The following is a 16,892-nucleotide window of genomic DNA, read 5'->3' as shown; positions in this document are numbered from 1 at the left end:
ATTCTTTGCGGAAATTCAATCACGTTTAAATTTTTATTTAAATTCTCAACAAAATTTCAATTATCTTCAAAAATAAAAAAATTCTTCTCTCAAAGTCAATTATTTTCAAAAATTTTAATAAAATTCTTGGCAAACTTTCAATTATATTCAAAAATTTTTATAAATTCTGGTCAAAATTTCAATTATCTTCAAAAGTAATGAAATTCTTCTCCAAAAATCAATTTTTTTCAAAAATTTTAAGAAAACTTTTCGCAAAAATTGATTTATATTCGAAAACTTTTTAAAATTCTGGTTAAAATTTCAATTATCTTTAAAAGTAATAAAATTATTCGCAAAAATTCAATTATTTTTAATACAATTTCAATAACATTTCATGAAAGGATACAATTATAAAAAAAATTTTAATAACATTTTTCGAAATAATTCAATATTATTGTCTAAAATTTTAATAAATCCTTCGAAAAAATTTAATTATTTTTATAGATAGTAAAATTCTTCGCAAGAATTCAATTAATTTTATAAATAGAAAAATTCTTTGCAGAAAATCAATTATTTTCAATACAATAAATTAATAAATTCGATTGTATTTAGTAAATTAAAGAAAATTTCGAAAAAATTAAATTATTTTCTGAAATTTCTGAAATTTTAATAAAATTCTTAATTTAAAATATTAAAAAACAAAAAAACACAATTATTGTAAAAACTTGAAAGAAATTTTTCATATAATATTCTATTACTTTGCAAACTTTCAATGAAAATTATTAGAAAAAACTCCATTATTTTAATGAAATTCAAAAAAATTCTTTAAAAGAATTTAATTAGGATTATTAAAATTATTTAAAAAATTCTTCCCAAAAATTAAATTATTATTTTCATAAATAATAAAATTCTTCAAAAAATGCAATTATTATCAAATTTTTAAATAAAATTCAATTTTTTTGCAAGAATTCAATGATTTGCAAATTTTTTTATAAATTTTTTCGCAATAATTTCAATTATTTTCATAAATAATATAAAAATTTTACAGAGATTCAATTTTTTTCGTAACTAATGAAATTTTTTTCAGGAATTTAATTATTTTCAAATACAATTTTCATAAACTTTTTCGAAAAAAATCAATTATTTAAAATGATTTTTATAAAATTCATCGCTAGAATTCAATTATTTAAAAAGAAAATTCAGAAAGTTCTTCGCAAGAATTCATTTATTTTTGAAAACTTTAATAAAATTCGTTTCAGGAATTTAATTATTTTTAATTCTCGGCAAAAATTTTAATTATTTCTAAAAATTTTCCTTAATTCAATGATTTTCAATATGTACTATTTTAATAAAATTTTCCGAAAGAATTCAATTATTTAACAAAATTTTATAATGAAATTCTGCGTAAACATTTAATTATATTGATAAAATAATAAAAAATTCCACAAGGAATTCAATTAATTACAAATTTTTTATGAATTTCTTCGCAATAATTTCATTATTTTCATAAATAATAAAATTTTTTTACTAAGATTCAATTATTTTCATAAAATTTTTTGCAAAAATTCAATTATTTTCATAAATAATAAAATTCATTGCAAAATTCCAACTATTTTTAATGCTATTTTAATCAATATTCCTCGAAAAATGTAATGTATTCTTATAAATTTATTAGAATTTGTAAAAAATTTAATTATTTAAAAATTTGTTGATAAACTTCTTTTTGAGAATTCAATTTTAAAAAACATTAAATTATTCAATAATTATTTACTTTTGAATTTAAATAATTTAATTATAGTTGAATTTTCTAATAAAAATGGTTTTAAAAATGAATTTCATTTAAAATTTTAAATCCATGCTATAATGCTTTATATAGTCAACTATATAAAGCATTATAGCATTGATTTTTAGAAATAATTGAATTCTGAAAAGGTTTGAAATTAAAATTTTTGACAATTTAAATTTTAACTAACAATTCTGTGAAATTATTTTTTTTTCAAAAGGTTTAATTGAATTTTTTTGAAATATTTTGTAGATTTTTTTTTCTAATTTATATTTAATTGAACAATTTGCGAATAATTGAAATTTCACGTGAAATTGAATTGTAAACAAATGGATTTAAAAATTATCAAAGAAGAACTTTTTCAAAAATAATTATAAAAATTGATTTTTACTCGGAGTCGATCGATATCTTCTTGTTTTATTGTTATGAAAAATTTAATTTCTAGTTTTAAGTAAAATTTTCTCTTATTTGACTCGGACTGGTTATATTTTTGTCAGTAATTGGTCGGTAATTTTTCATTTTTGTTCCGTAAAGTCCGTACTTTTAAATATACTTTCATTTTGGTTCAAGCCTTGTATATTAAGATATTAAGGCCAAAAACATATTATATTAAGATGTTTGGGCCAGAAACAACTTGTTATACACTGTAAAAAAAAGGTTCTAAATTAGAGCTGATTTTGGTATTAAAATAGAACCAAATTACGATTTATAGTACCAAAATTCGTACTAAATTAGTACCTTTCTTTTTACAGTGTAAGATGTGACTACAAAGTTACTGAAAACATCTTATATTAAGATGTTTAGGCTGAAAACATCTTAAATAATATTAAAAATCTTATATTAAAAATATCTTATATTATCAAAAACATCTTATATTAAGATGTTTATGCCAGAAACATCTTGTTATGAGATGTGACTACAAAGTTACTTAAAACATCTTATATTAAGATGTTTAAGAAAGGAACATCTTGATATAAGATGTTTAGGAAAGGAACATCTTGATATAAGATGTTTTAAAGTAACTTTGTAGTCACTTTTAAGATACTTCTTTTTGCATTGAATTTGCTATTTCTTTCTGATTTCTTTGAATTTACACAAAAGAATTATTATACTCGACGAATTTTCACCCATTTTCTCCTTTTGTGCAATTTGGTTGAAAAAGGTGCAATTTGGCGAAAATGCCGCATAAAGTTGCGTTCTAATCTGAAAGATTGAATAACCATATAGATAGTTGAACCAAAATTCTTAACCACAAGTTTATGGCAGCAATTTCTCGAGCGAATTTTATTTGCAGAGTTTCTCAGTTACACGCTCTTGTATCGGTGCGGTGCACGAACATTATAACGTGAACGTGTAAATGAACATGTAAGTATATGAATTTTCTAACGGGATAATAGCATTAACGAACTGTATTACGCTACGTACAAAAGGATCGATGTGACTCATGTAATCGCATATGCTGCCACGTTAGTAGGCTCCGTAGTAAAAGGACTTTGCTGCGTATGTACATATACTTCAAGTGCATGCGGGTGTGCGCCACGTGCGCATTGCAGTTTTTGATTCGCTTCACTACCCGTGTGGAGATTGAACTTGGGAAGTAGTAGGATAATAGCCAGTTTGCCTTATTTATTGTAGGGGTCTGATGGGGAAAAGTTGCCAGTGCCTACTCGCTATTCTCAATATTACAATAATCGCGCACCACGTAATTTTATATATTTCAAAGAACTTGATTGTTCCAAGTTGTAACCTGCTATTTGCCTATAGTTAATAGCAAAAGTTTGACAAATTCAAGTAAACTATTTTCCAACTCTCTTGTCTACTAGCGCATTTGTTTTGTTTACAGAAAGGAACATTTTTTTCTATTTTCAGAAATTAAACGGCAATTCTTTTATAATTAGTGTCTAATATATCACATCTAACATAAAAAATGAATATTTTAACAATATGACAATCTCACAAATTTATTGCTATTTCTTTACTCTCAAATACTTGCGTTGCGCCATCGAGTTTCATTAACATAAATAAATAAGACGTTATGCTTAACACTTATAACGCAATATTATCCATAGCAACGTACTTTTATATCCATTCTCTTACATTACGGTTGATGACATCTTTCAAATAATGCAGAAATATTATTCAATAAGTATCAATTTTTATAAGAAAAAAACTGCCTTTAAAAATTATTACAGGGTTGCCACGCAACCTGAAAACCTGGAAAACCTTGAAATGTCAGGTAATTTTATAAACCTTAAAAAAACATGGAAAAGTCGCGAATTTAATTAAAAGTAGGTACTGGAAAAAATTAAATTTTTAGAATTCATAAGAAAATTCTAAATTTTTGTGTCTTTGTTGTGAAGCCTCATAAACTACATATAAAATAACGAATTCCAATACAATTTCAATTTTTTCTATTTCTGACAACAATTTGTTTCTAAATAACTTACTTCTTGAAAAATTATCATAAAATTATAACTTAGAAATTATTTAATGAATAATTTTTCTTAAATATTTCCAAGTTAATTAAATTTTAAAAAAGGTGAATCTACAATTTTCATAAATAGATAAACTTCAAAAGTTTCTAATTTCAAATTTCATAAAATATCAATTTTTAAATGAATTTAATTAGAAAAAAAACTTAGATTTTTGAAAAATTTAAATAATACAAATTCTTCTAAAATTTAAAAAAATTTTAATTTATATTTTATTAATTATTAAAAGTAATGGATTTTTAGAAAAATTTTAGTTAAAAACAGTAAAAAAAAAATTGAATTTTGGAAAAGTTCCAATTGCGATTGCAGAAATTCAATTATTTTCAACAATAATAAAATTCTTCGTAGAAAATCAATTATTTTGAAAATTTTTTTTTAAATCCTTCGCAAAAATTCAATTATTTTCAAAAGTAATAAAATTCTTCTCACAAAATTCAATTCTGTTCAAAAAATTATTTTAATTTTTGTAAAAATTTCCATTATCTTCAAAAGTAATTTTCAATTATTTTCAATTATTTTCAATTATTTCAATTATTTCAATTATTTTCAAAAATATAAAATTCTTCTTAAAAATTCAATTATTTTCAAAAATTTTAATACAATTCAATTATATTTAAAAATTTTTAAAAATTCTGGTCAAAATTTCAATTATCTTTAAAAGTAATAAAATTCTTCTCCAAAATTCAATTATTTTAAAAAATTTTAATAAAATTCAAAAATTTTTTTTAATTCTTGTCAAAATTTCCATTATCTTCAAAAGTTCTCCGAAATTAAATTATTTACAAAAATTTTAATAAGATTTTTCGCAATATAACAATTATATTAAAAATTTTTTTATAATTCTCGTCAAAATTTCAATTATTTTCAAAAATATAAAATTCTTCTTCGAAATTCAATTATTTTCAAAAATTTTTATAAAATTCTTCTCCGAAATTCAATTATTTTTATAAATAATACAATTTTTTACAGGAATCCAATTATTTTCTTAAATAAATATAATTATTTTTAGGAATTCAATTATTTTCATAAATAATGAAATTGTTTGCAAGAATTCAATTATGTTTATAATAACTAAAACTCATTGTACGATTTCAATTATTTTTAATTCAATTTTAATCAAATTCCTCAAAAAATGTAATGTATTTTTAAAAATTTTATTAAAATTCTTCGAAAGAATTCAATTATTTGAAAATTTGTTGATAACATTCTTTATTAGAATTCAATTTTAATAAATATTCAATTATTCAATAACTTCTTTACTTTTGTATTTAAATAATTGAATTGTCGTAGAATTTTCCAATAAAAATTAATTAAGTAATGAATTTTAGTTTAAATTTTAGATAATAAATTGAATATAAAATGCATTATAGCTTAAATTTTTAGAAATAATTGAATTTTGGAAATGTTTCAAATTAAAATATTTGAAAATTTGAATTTTTCGTACTTTTAATTAATAATTTCTCTAAAATTAATTTTTTTTTTAATTGAATTCCTATCAAAAATGTATTTGAAAATTTTCAAAGAAATTTTTTAAAAATTATTTAATAATCCAAAAATAGTTGCTTTAGAGAAGAATTTTAAGTTAAAAATTCTAGAAAATAATTTTGAAAATAATTTTGAAAATAATTTTAAAGTAGTTTGTAGTAGATATAAATGAGAATTTAATTTTTATGTAAATAAAAATTGTAAAATAATTAACATGAAAGCAAACCTATAGCATTTAATTTATCCTTTTAAAATTTAATTGTCAATTTCCATTACAAAAATACTTATTGTTTGATATAATGTACGTAAACTTTATTTTTATAAGTTAAATCTAATTTATGTAAACAAGAAAATAATTGTTTCTTTGTACGTATAAAAAGAGAAAAAGAAAAAAAACATTATCTAAACATGTATCGTTGAGCATTTCAAGAGTTTGAGTCTTATTATTTGCGGCTCGTTAACTAACATTTGCGTCATTTTATAGAATAATTAAATTTTTTTAAATTTTTGTTTTACTTTGATTAATTTTCTTTTTTGGATATTATTTTTTTTATTATTTTTATTAAATTTTAATTTTTCCATTTTTTTAAGCTTATTATTAAAAATATTCGTCTACGTATAAGACTCTTTCACTAAAAAGCATTTAAAGTTGTAAGCAACTAATTTTTCCGTGTATGAATTCAATGAGAGAGAAAGAAAGAGAGAGAGAGAGAGAGAGAGAGAGTATTACTAGCCTTGAATGACGAGATCACAATGTGGTGATTCTTTGTTGCGGTTATAGAGGCTTCCTTTTAAATAGTTGTGTTAGTAGTAATGAAAAATTATCTTTATAAAAAATTGCCTTTATCAGTCTTGTACAACTAGTAATTAAAGTACAAACAACTTAACTTGTTTATATTAAGTATAATATAAACATAATTATTATTATCATTTTCATTGATTAACGTTTTATAAATTGCAATATGAGAAAAAAATTAAACAGAGTATGATTTTCTCAACATGGTTCAAACTTATACAATATTGATCTCAACTTGCTATTTAATAACCAGCCTTAAATTACCATTAAATGGTAGGTACCATTTAATGCAAGAAACTGTATTACAATTAACATTTCAGTTTGAAGCAGATTTGCTCTCACTGCGTCTCATCCACCCTCATTCAACACTGAACGAGCCTTAATCGAGCCTGATTAAGCTTGATCTCATCGTGAATTTATTGTTTTTCTTGATAGGTATAATAATTACAAAAGATGTGTGTATAACTTTGTCTCTTAAGCTCGATCTCGCAGTTGTAAAATTTACAAAAAATAAATATATCCTTCTCCAAAATATTTAGAGAAAATTAAAAACTTGAGTTTTATGCTACTATACCATACCGCATAAAGAAAAGGACAAAAAAATACATTAGTCAGAAAATAATGTCGCAAAAGTTTATAATGGATGAAAAATATTGGTACTTGTATCTTTTGTGATTTTTTTTCTATCTAGACATAATATTATTTATGCTGCTTATTACTCGCACGAGGCGTGTGTGACAAAATAACAATTCTTGCGCCTCCAGGTATCATTGTGCATTACGTACTTGCACGTGGTGGCATCCTTGACATTTTGAGTCCACAGCTCTTTCACTTGTGCAACGAGGTTTACCACATCGTCACCTATATTCGATCAACTACACTATCATGAAGTCCAATCCGATGAAACCACTTTTCTAAGCTTGCAAAATGCACATGTTTACGTAGGCATTTCCGAAGAAAACACTTTCCCACTTTTCCGACAAAATGTCATAAGTCACACGTTATCTAAATCATACGATCTTATCTATTTATTCCATAAAACAGTATAAATGTGAAAGCAAATTGGTACTTCAATTTAATGTTTATTTTTCATCTATTCTCGTGTAGACATATCACGCCTAAAATGTTTTTTACTCAAATGTTTTACACAGTAAATCGTGAGGTGTTAAAATAACACCAAAAAGGATTTAAAAAATCCTTTTTGGTGTTAATTTAATCGGCAACGCTTTTTAATACCTCACAATTCACTGCGTTCATTTCATAGTGAAGAAAAGTAATTGAATTTCATCTTGAAAATTATTAATTCGAGAAGTACCTATTTTAAACCTTATTTTAGAGGGTTTAACGAAAAAACTTGCCTGAAAACCTTTTAAGTGAGGTGTTCATTGATTTGACATTCAGTGGCAGATCCCATTCTTTTGCTGCAGAGGGTCATCCTCGAATGCGGCATTCGTCGACCATGTAACCTTTTTTTAGTTTGAACTTTTCGCCCCCAGAGAGGGTTCGCAACCCCTTCTCTAGATTCACCACTATTGACATTTAATTATTCTCCGCATGTATTTCATGACGCTGAAGTCCGTAAAGTTTTTAAAAAACCAAAACAAAAGAAAATGGAGACAATATATTTTTATTTTGGCTTCAAATTTTTTCAATTATAATTCGCACTATTCACTATTGAAATTATAAATCTAAAAAAACGTTAGTTTTTAAAAATTTGTACACTCAATCAGGGTTGCCAAAAAAATTTTTATTTTGTTTTTCCCTGATTACCAGACCAAACTTTTACTTTTAAAGAATATTCCAATTCATACTAAAAATATAATTACAACATACTCAAAAAAATATCTTTAACATCATTCCTGCCAAATATTATAATTTTTTAAAATTAGTCAGCAACGACTTTAGTCGAAATATAATGGAATGACTCAAATAATTGAATTTTGAAGAAGAACTTTATATTTTTGAAAATAATTGAATTTTTGTCGACAATATTTAATAATTTTTGAACATAATTGAATTTCTGCGTAGAATTTTATTAAAATTTTTGAAAATAATTGAATTTTGAAGAAGAATTTTATATTTTTGAAAATAATTGAAATTTTGACGAGAATATTTAATAATTTTTTAACATAATTGAATTTTGAAGACGAATTTTATTATAAATTTTTGAAAATAATTGAATTTTGGAGAAGGTTTTTTATTATTTATAAAGATTATTGAAATTTTGACGAGAATATTTAAAAATTTTTGAACATAATTGAATTTCTGCGAAAGATTTTATTACTTTTGAAAATAATTGAATTTTTGAAATTATTTGTAACTTCTCCAAAATTAAATTTTTTTTAATGTTTCCAACTAAAATTCTTCTATGCATACATTATTTTTAATAATTAATTAAATACCTATTAAAAAATTTACCTAGTTTCAGAAAAATTTTCAAAAATCTAAGTTGATTAAAATTTCTAATTGAATTTATTCAAAATTGAAATTTTCTAAAAGTTCAAATTGAAACCGTTTGAAGATAATTTATTTATGAAAATTTTAAACGCAACTCTTTCAAAATTGAATTGATTTTGAAATAATTTAAGTAAAATTATTCATTAAATAATTTATTTATTTTATTATATAGTTGTTCAAGAATTTTATTTGAAATTAAATTATTGTCAGAAATAGAAAAAAGTAGAAAAATTTAAAGTTTGTATATTAGAATTCGTGGTAAATTCATAGTTTATGAAGCAAACAAAAAAAACACAAAAATTGAGAATTTTGTTTATAAATTCTAAAAATTTAATTTTTTCCACTACTTTTAATAAAAATCCATGACTTTTGCCCAAATTCCCTGTCTCAGAATGTATGATTATTATAGTTATAATAATATTAAAACTAAATTCCAATTCATATTTTATTTTTCATCTTTTGTGCAGAAAAGTTGAAAGTAACTATTATACTATTTTTGTGTAATTGGGTAAAGAGATCGTCGGAATTTAGCAAAGTGCATAACTGTCAACGGGACATTTAATCTTATTTTACATTTTTTTTTTACCTCTTATCGCGAGGTCATACATCGAACTTATCGCTTTATTCGCATCCTTATAACTGTAATCACCATATTCAAGTAAAAAAGTAGATACAGTCTAATTTTGTTCCTATATCGATAAACTTATCGCTATTAAGATAAATTAATCTTTTCACTTACACACAGAATAAACTATTTCCTTAGAGCAGTGCGTAAAAAATTTTATTATTTTATCTGTTATAAACAACGCAGTAACACACATACAGTTTTTATTTGTATAATTTTTACCTAGACTTATACAAATGTATATTATTATATCCTAAAAAAAATCTTTACTCTATTATATCCTAATGTTATTTTGATTTCTTGGAGAGTTTAATGATTATAATTTGTCTATTTTCAGATCGGTTACCACGTCGATCAGGTGACGTTCCTGGATCTCGAGAGCGGTCTATTGTTCTGGTAGATTCCGATTTGTCTAGATTGCCTCTACCAGACTTAGTGCTCTCAGCTGTGGAACAACTTCCAGCATCTACTCCTCAAGTAACTGTCTCGGCACCAAACAGTCCAACAAGAGATGCAGCATTCCAGTTTCCAGAGTGCAATGTTCCAGTACCGAGTCCACGACCCAAACCACGAAGGCGTCGATTAACATCCGAAAGTGCAATCCCTGATAAAGGACCTTCAGACTCAAAGAAATGCAACAGTTCTTGCTGTTCAGGTCACCTAAACTTAAGTGCAACGCTCAAGGAGAGGAAATGGGTTACCGTCGGCGCTAATCTCAGAAACATCGCCGATGACTTTCATGCAGCCAAAACCAAGGTATTTTACTTTGAGAAATAATTATTCACCATAAACCATAATGAAGAATTACAATAAGTTGACTTTATCAAAAAGTATTGGATTAGATTGGAATAACTACTTTACGCTTCCTTGTGTCGAAACCGAGGTCGAAACATACCCTCAGATTGTCGAATGACACTCTGATTAATAAACCTTTCTAATATCCTTGTTACTTCTCTCAAAATGCAGATATTCAAATGTTTACAACTTCCGGATGAACAGAAAATTAAAAAACTGTTCTAATTCACTATTCAGGAAGAAATACAAGCATCATAAGCTTAATGACCAAAAGTAGTTTATTTAAGGTAGTAAGTAACGTCTTTTATTTCCTTAGTTATTTGTCTGGAGTAATTTCCGGTTTCATAGTTAAACTGTAACAGTTTTGTATCTGATACTTTGCATTCCGTTTACTGTGTAGGTTTCCATTATTAGTTTGTAAATACCCTTTGCTCACATTAAGTGGGAAGGTCCTTTAACAAATGCAAGCACGCACGAACCAAGTAGTATTCCTGCAAATGACGTTGGGACACGAAACTGCCACTGTATAGTAAAATCTAAGTACAAAGTACAAAGCAGTAACGAGCTCAACGACGTCCCGCGGGGTCTGACACTGTGTATAAAGTAAACCTTACAACTTTTCACTTCGCCATCCGCACTTCGCAATTTCATTTAGGTGCCATCATTGTTCCTTTTTTATACGTGTTATTAAATAAGATTCTTTCTACCTTTTTATGGACGTACAGTAAAAAAGTCCTGGGTTTAAAATTGAGTCGCGCACTCTACTCAATTTGAAATGCGTTAAAAATAAACATGGGTGGTGGCTTCAGTATTTGTATCGCGTTTACATGTGCAGTTAAACAAGGGCTGTCACTCTAACTTCATTTCTAAATGTTCAAATAAAGAGCAACAAAAATTACAATGGAAAAATTGCAACACTCGAAAATCATCATTTTTACATCACATTTCTAGTCAATTTGAATGTCTGGCTAAGTATGGGCATTTACTACTTTTTTACGTTATGCTACTATTTGGATACTTTTTTTTAGATTTCAGCCACTAAAAGATACTATTTCTGTTTTTTTTGACAATTTCCACTTACTTTAAATTCGCTAGTACTAGAAATCAAAAAACTATTCTCAAAAATCATAATTAAATTTTTTAAAACGATTCAATTATTTTCAAAAAATATTACAAATTCAATTATTTTAAATATATAAAATATTCATGAAATTCCAAAAAAGAATTCAATTATTTTTTAAAAAAAATTGATAAAATCCATCCAAAATTCAATTATTTTCATAAATAATAAAATCTCCACATGAATGCAATTATTAATTTAGAATAGAATTTTCAAAAAAAAATTTCAAAAAATTCAATTATTTTATAAAATTTTTATACAATTCTTCACAATAATTCAATTACTTTCATAAATAACAAAATTCTTTTCCGAAATCCAATTATTTTTGAAAATTTTAATAAAATTCTTAGCAAGAATTCAATTATTTTTATAAATAATAAAACTCATCGAAGAATTTCAATTATTTTTAATACTATTTTCAATTAATAAATCGAAAAATTCAATTATTTTCACAAATAAAGTTTTTCACACTAATTCAATTTTATTTAAAATAAAATTTTTATAATTTTTATTATATTTTGAAAAAATTAACTATTTAAAACAATGTTTATAAAATTCTACTAAAGAATTCAATTACTTTGAGAAAATTATTTTTAAACATTTTAATAAAATTTTTCGCAATAATTCAATTATTTTCAAAAATAACACAATTTTTCTCAAGAATTCAATTATTTTCATAAATAATAAAATTCTTCTCAAGAATTCAATTATTTTCCTAAATGTTAATAAAATTCTTAGCAATTATTCAATTATTTTCATAAATAATAAAATTCATCGCAGGATTTCAATTATTTTTAATACTATTTGACAAGAATTGCTTAAGAAATGTAATTATTCTAAAAAATTTGATTTCAATTCCTCGAAAAAATCAATTATTTGAAAAAAATGTTTTTTAACATTCTTTGGAAGAATTCAATTATTTACCAAAATATAAGAAGTTTAGCACAATAATTCAATTATTTAAAATAAGATGAGTTTCATAATATTTATTAAATATTTCAAAAAAAAAAATGAATTATTTAAAACAATGTTTAAAAAATTCTTATAAAGAATTCAATTATTTTCAAAAATAACAAAATTTTTACAGAAATTAAATTCTTTTTAAAAAATTTAATAAAAGTCTTTGCAAAACTAAATTTTTTTCATAAATAACAATATTCATCAAAAGAATTCAATAATTTTTAAAAGTAATAAATATTTCCTCAGAAATACAATTATTTAAAAAAATGTTAATAATATCGTTCGCAAAAATTCAATTATTTTTAATACAATTTATGAAGAATGATGTTTAAAAAATAAATTTAATTATTCTTAAAAATTTAATTTCAATTCCTCGAAAAAATAAATCCCGTGTGGAAAATGAAAATTGGTCCTAGCCAGGTCCTACCTATTTTGCCCTGTTAATAGCTTGGTCCTAGGTTGGCAGTGTAGGTTGGACCAACAATGGGTGGTGATGCGATTCTAGTCTGGTCCTAACTTGGGAGCCTAGTTAGGACCAGTTTATGGGTCCATTTTAGGACCTAGAAAGGACCATCTCAGACAGTATTTTCTATTTCATTATAATTTTAATTAGTTAATAATATTTGTTAAAGAAATAACCTAAATTATTAATAATAAGTATTAGTTTTAATTAATTATAATTTTTTTCAATTAAGTGATGACCAAAAGCGAATTCATAAATAATGTTAGTATATGTAGAGATTAATATATATTCCTCTAATATATACATTAAAAATTATAAAAAAAATTAGAAATTTGTTAATTAAATTATTTTACAGTATATATAATCATTAAATTGCATACTTATACGAATACAATGCAGAAAAATCGGAATAAACGCAAACCTAAGAAGTAAATAAAATCTAACGCACGCGGGAATCGAACCTACGACCTACGGACTACGAGACTAACGCCCTAACCACTATGCTAATGAAACTAGTTGAGATGAAAATTTTTATTGTCAGTGACTTGTGGACTTGCTTTTGATGATTCAATATAGTAATTATTGACACTAATACACGATAATAAATAAAAAAAATAGTTTAACAACGACAATAATAATAAAATAATATCCAAATATAAAAATTCAAAAATTAATATTTTTATATTATATCAAGAAAAAAAATATCTATACATTTTCGTTAAAAACAGGTTTTTCATTGTTCTCAATCATTTTTAACATTAATTTCTTGGTCTAAAAAAAATATTCGTCTTTTGGACTTGGAAATTTTTCCTAATTAATTAAGCGGGTGATCCACTTTTTAAAAAAATGTCAAAAAAATTTATGTTAAAAACACGTTTTTCATTATTCTAAATCATTTTAAGCATTAATTTTTTGTTGCAAAAATTTTTTTAGACTTGGACTTAGAAATTTTTGCTAATGAAACTAGGAAGCCCAGGTAGGTCCTGGGTTGGACCTGGGTGGGTCAGCCCACATTCGAATTGCAATATCTCTTAGTGTTTAGCACCAACTTAAACGAAACTCAAAATCAGCGAACGAAATTAGAAATATATTTTACTAATGATAATTATATTGCAGTCTGTATCTGTTTAAATAAATAAATAAATTTTGCTGTTTTATTAACTTTTGTAACAAATTACTTAAAAATTTGCAGTTTTTTATCTAACTTCGCGATTATTACACTTGAGTAGTGAAATATGAAGATAATTTATAATTTTAACAATTCAGCATTTGTTTAAACAAAAAATTGTTGTTATTTATTAATTCTTAAGACAATAAAGCATCTAGACACTTGTAGTCTTTTAAAGTTTTGCAATTAACTAATCTGAGTATTTACTTATTGCAAAATTAGAAAAAACTGCTAGTTTCTAGGTTGATTGTGTAAAAAGTTAGTAAATAACAATTATTTGTTTAAACAATTGCTGAATTAATAAATTAATAAATTAACTTTATTTTATAATATTTGTATAATTTTCTGATTTATGTCAAACAATAAATTGTTTAAACAAATATGATTATCAATTAATTTTATAAATATTAATTGAGAATATTTATCAATTTTTACATGTTTTTCATGTATCAATTTTGACACTTTATTTTCCTAAAAATTTTTCTAAGTCATAACTGGATCTCCTAGCTAGTACCAAGTTAGGACCAGCCCAGGATATATAAAAAGGGGTTGCCAAGTTAGGTCCAAGCTAGGGCCAATAATCATTTTAGGCATAGCATGGTGATTTCTACACGGGATTATTTAAAAAAATGTTTTTTTAAATTCTTTGGAACAATTCAATTATTTACAAAAATATTAGCTTTTTTCACAGAAATCCAATTATTTTCAAATATTTTAATAAAATTGATCGAAAGAAATACGTTATTTAAAATGCAATTTTAATTAATTTTTTTTGAAATCATTTAATTATTCTTTTAGTTTTTAATCAAATTCTTTTTAAGATTTCAATTATTTACATAAATAAATCTTTGAAAGAATTAAATTATGTTGATAAATAACAAAACTATTCCCGAAAATTCAATTCTTTTTAAAAAATTTAATAAAATTCTTTGGAAAATTAAATTATTTTCATAAATAACAATATTCATTAGAAGAATTTAATTATTTTTAAAAGTAATCTAATAAATTTCTGCTTGGAAAATTCAATTATTTTAAAAAATTCTAATAAAATCGTTCGCAAGAATTCAATTATTTTCATAAACTAATAAAATGTTTTTTAGAAATTCAAATACTTTTAAGAAAATTTAATACAGACATTCAGTTATTGTCAAAAATCTTTGTAAAATTTAATTATTTTTAAAAACTTTTTGCAATTCAATGATTTTCAATATCTACTGTTTTTATAAATTTGTTAAGCAGAATTCAATTATTTAAAAATTTTTTTGTAAAAATCTTGGTTAGAATTCAATTCTTTTCATAAATAATTAAAATTTCTCAGGAATTCAATTATTTAAATTAGAATTTACATAAAATTAGACGAAAGAAATCAATTATTTACAAATTTTTTATTAAATTCTTCGGAAGAATTAAAATATTTTTGTATATATTTAAATTCTTTGATGAATAATAAAATTCGTTGGAGAAATTCAAGTTATTAGCAGGATAAGAAAGAAGTAAATATTTTTTATGGAAATTAGGAAAAGTTCAGGAAAATAAAATATAGAATGGAATTTTTTGTCAGTTTTGTGAAGTGTCTAAGAAGAGTTTTTTTGGTCGTCAAGTTTCATTTTTCGATAACTACTTTTTTACTACTTTTTCTAGTTTGAAAGCTACTTTTTGCTACTTTTTTAAAATTAATTATCGTGTGCGAATTTTGTGTATTAAAAGTGTTTGAAGAAGTAAGGAGAACAGCTGAAATCAATTTTTGTGACAATTTTCATTTTTTAATAAATAGTCCATGCTTTGCCAGACTCTTTCAATACTTCGGAAAATTAATAAACTTGAATAGAAATGTAAAAGATTTAACAAAAATTGATTCCAGTTTTTGTCCATACTTTGACAGAGTCTATCCCTATACTTTGGAAAATGTTTGAAATTAAATAGAGAAGTAAAATATTTTGAAAAAAATGAGTCTAGCCGTTGCCCATGCTTTGTCAGATGTCTGTGCACCTTAAGCTTTAAAAAGTTGAATAATTTTGTCTCTTTAAGTAGACTTTAGTAGTTATTCAATTAATATATTCTCTAATTCCAATCATTAAGGAGGTAAAATGAAAAAGGCAAGTTTGAAACCCCGTCTACGATGTTCGACATTGGATTATAATCTACTATTCAGGTGGGACACGAACTTGGACGAGTAAACGCAAGTTTAGTTATCGCACTTCCCTGATCCCTCGAGTACAATAAATATCAGCCCTACTTGTCTCACTAAGACATCGAATATAGCTTTCGATACAAGTCCCTTGGAAGCTCTCGCACTTTATCAAAATCGTTATCTACGCCGGTTGTGTTCAATGACCTGGTCAAATTACATTAATAATAATCCGTGAGCCAGTAAATCTTGTATCGATAACTGGCATCTTAATTTTTAAACCTTTAGCTTCTGCTGAAAAGAATTTATAAATTAAACTTTGACTTTGAGTAAAACTTAATGACCGAAATCGTTGTAAAAATAATATATTTCTAAAAGATGTAAATTGCAGAATTTATTTCTTAAACTTAAGTATGCTAGTTAAAATAAATTCCTTTGAGAAGAGAAAACTAATTTGAATTTTAAATATAAAAAACTAAAGAAGAATAGTTTGCCTCCAACTTTTTGACTCTCAGAAGAGATTTCAGAAAATAATTGAAATTTCTTCTAATTATTTCCATTTCTTGCTTCCTCTTATTTACTTTTCCATCCATAGTATATTTCGATCCCTTGTTTACTGTCAGGGGAGTAGAACATAGTTC

The 16,892-nt window shown here is 24.1% G+C and overlaps 1 protein-coding gene across 1 annotated transcript in view; it reads left to right on the top strand.

Moving 5' to 3' along the window:
* LOC122507385 overlaps positions 1–16,892 on the top strand; it is a 47,588-nt gene that overhangs the window by 14,566 nt on the left and 16,130 nt on the right. Inside the window, exon 2 of the mRNA XM_043620059.1 lies at positions 9,955–10,373. Coding sequence (XP_043475994.1) covers positions 9,955–10,373 — 419 coding nt within the window. The remainder of the gene's footprint in view (positions 1–9,954; positions 10,374–16,892) is intronic.

This window comes from Leptopilina heterotoma, unplaced genomic scaffold (assembly GCF_015476425.1).
Source record: "Leptopilina heterotoma isolate Lh14 unplaced genomic scaffold, ASM1547642v1 Lhet_47, whole genome shotgun sequence".
Lineage (NCBI taxonomy): Eukaryota > Metazoa > Arthropoda > Insecta > Hymenoptera > Figitidae > Leptopilina > Leptopilina heterotoma.
Note: the sequence above shows the minus strand (reverse complement) of the source record. Positions and strands in the feature narration are given on the sequence as shown.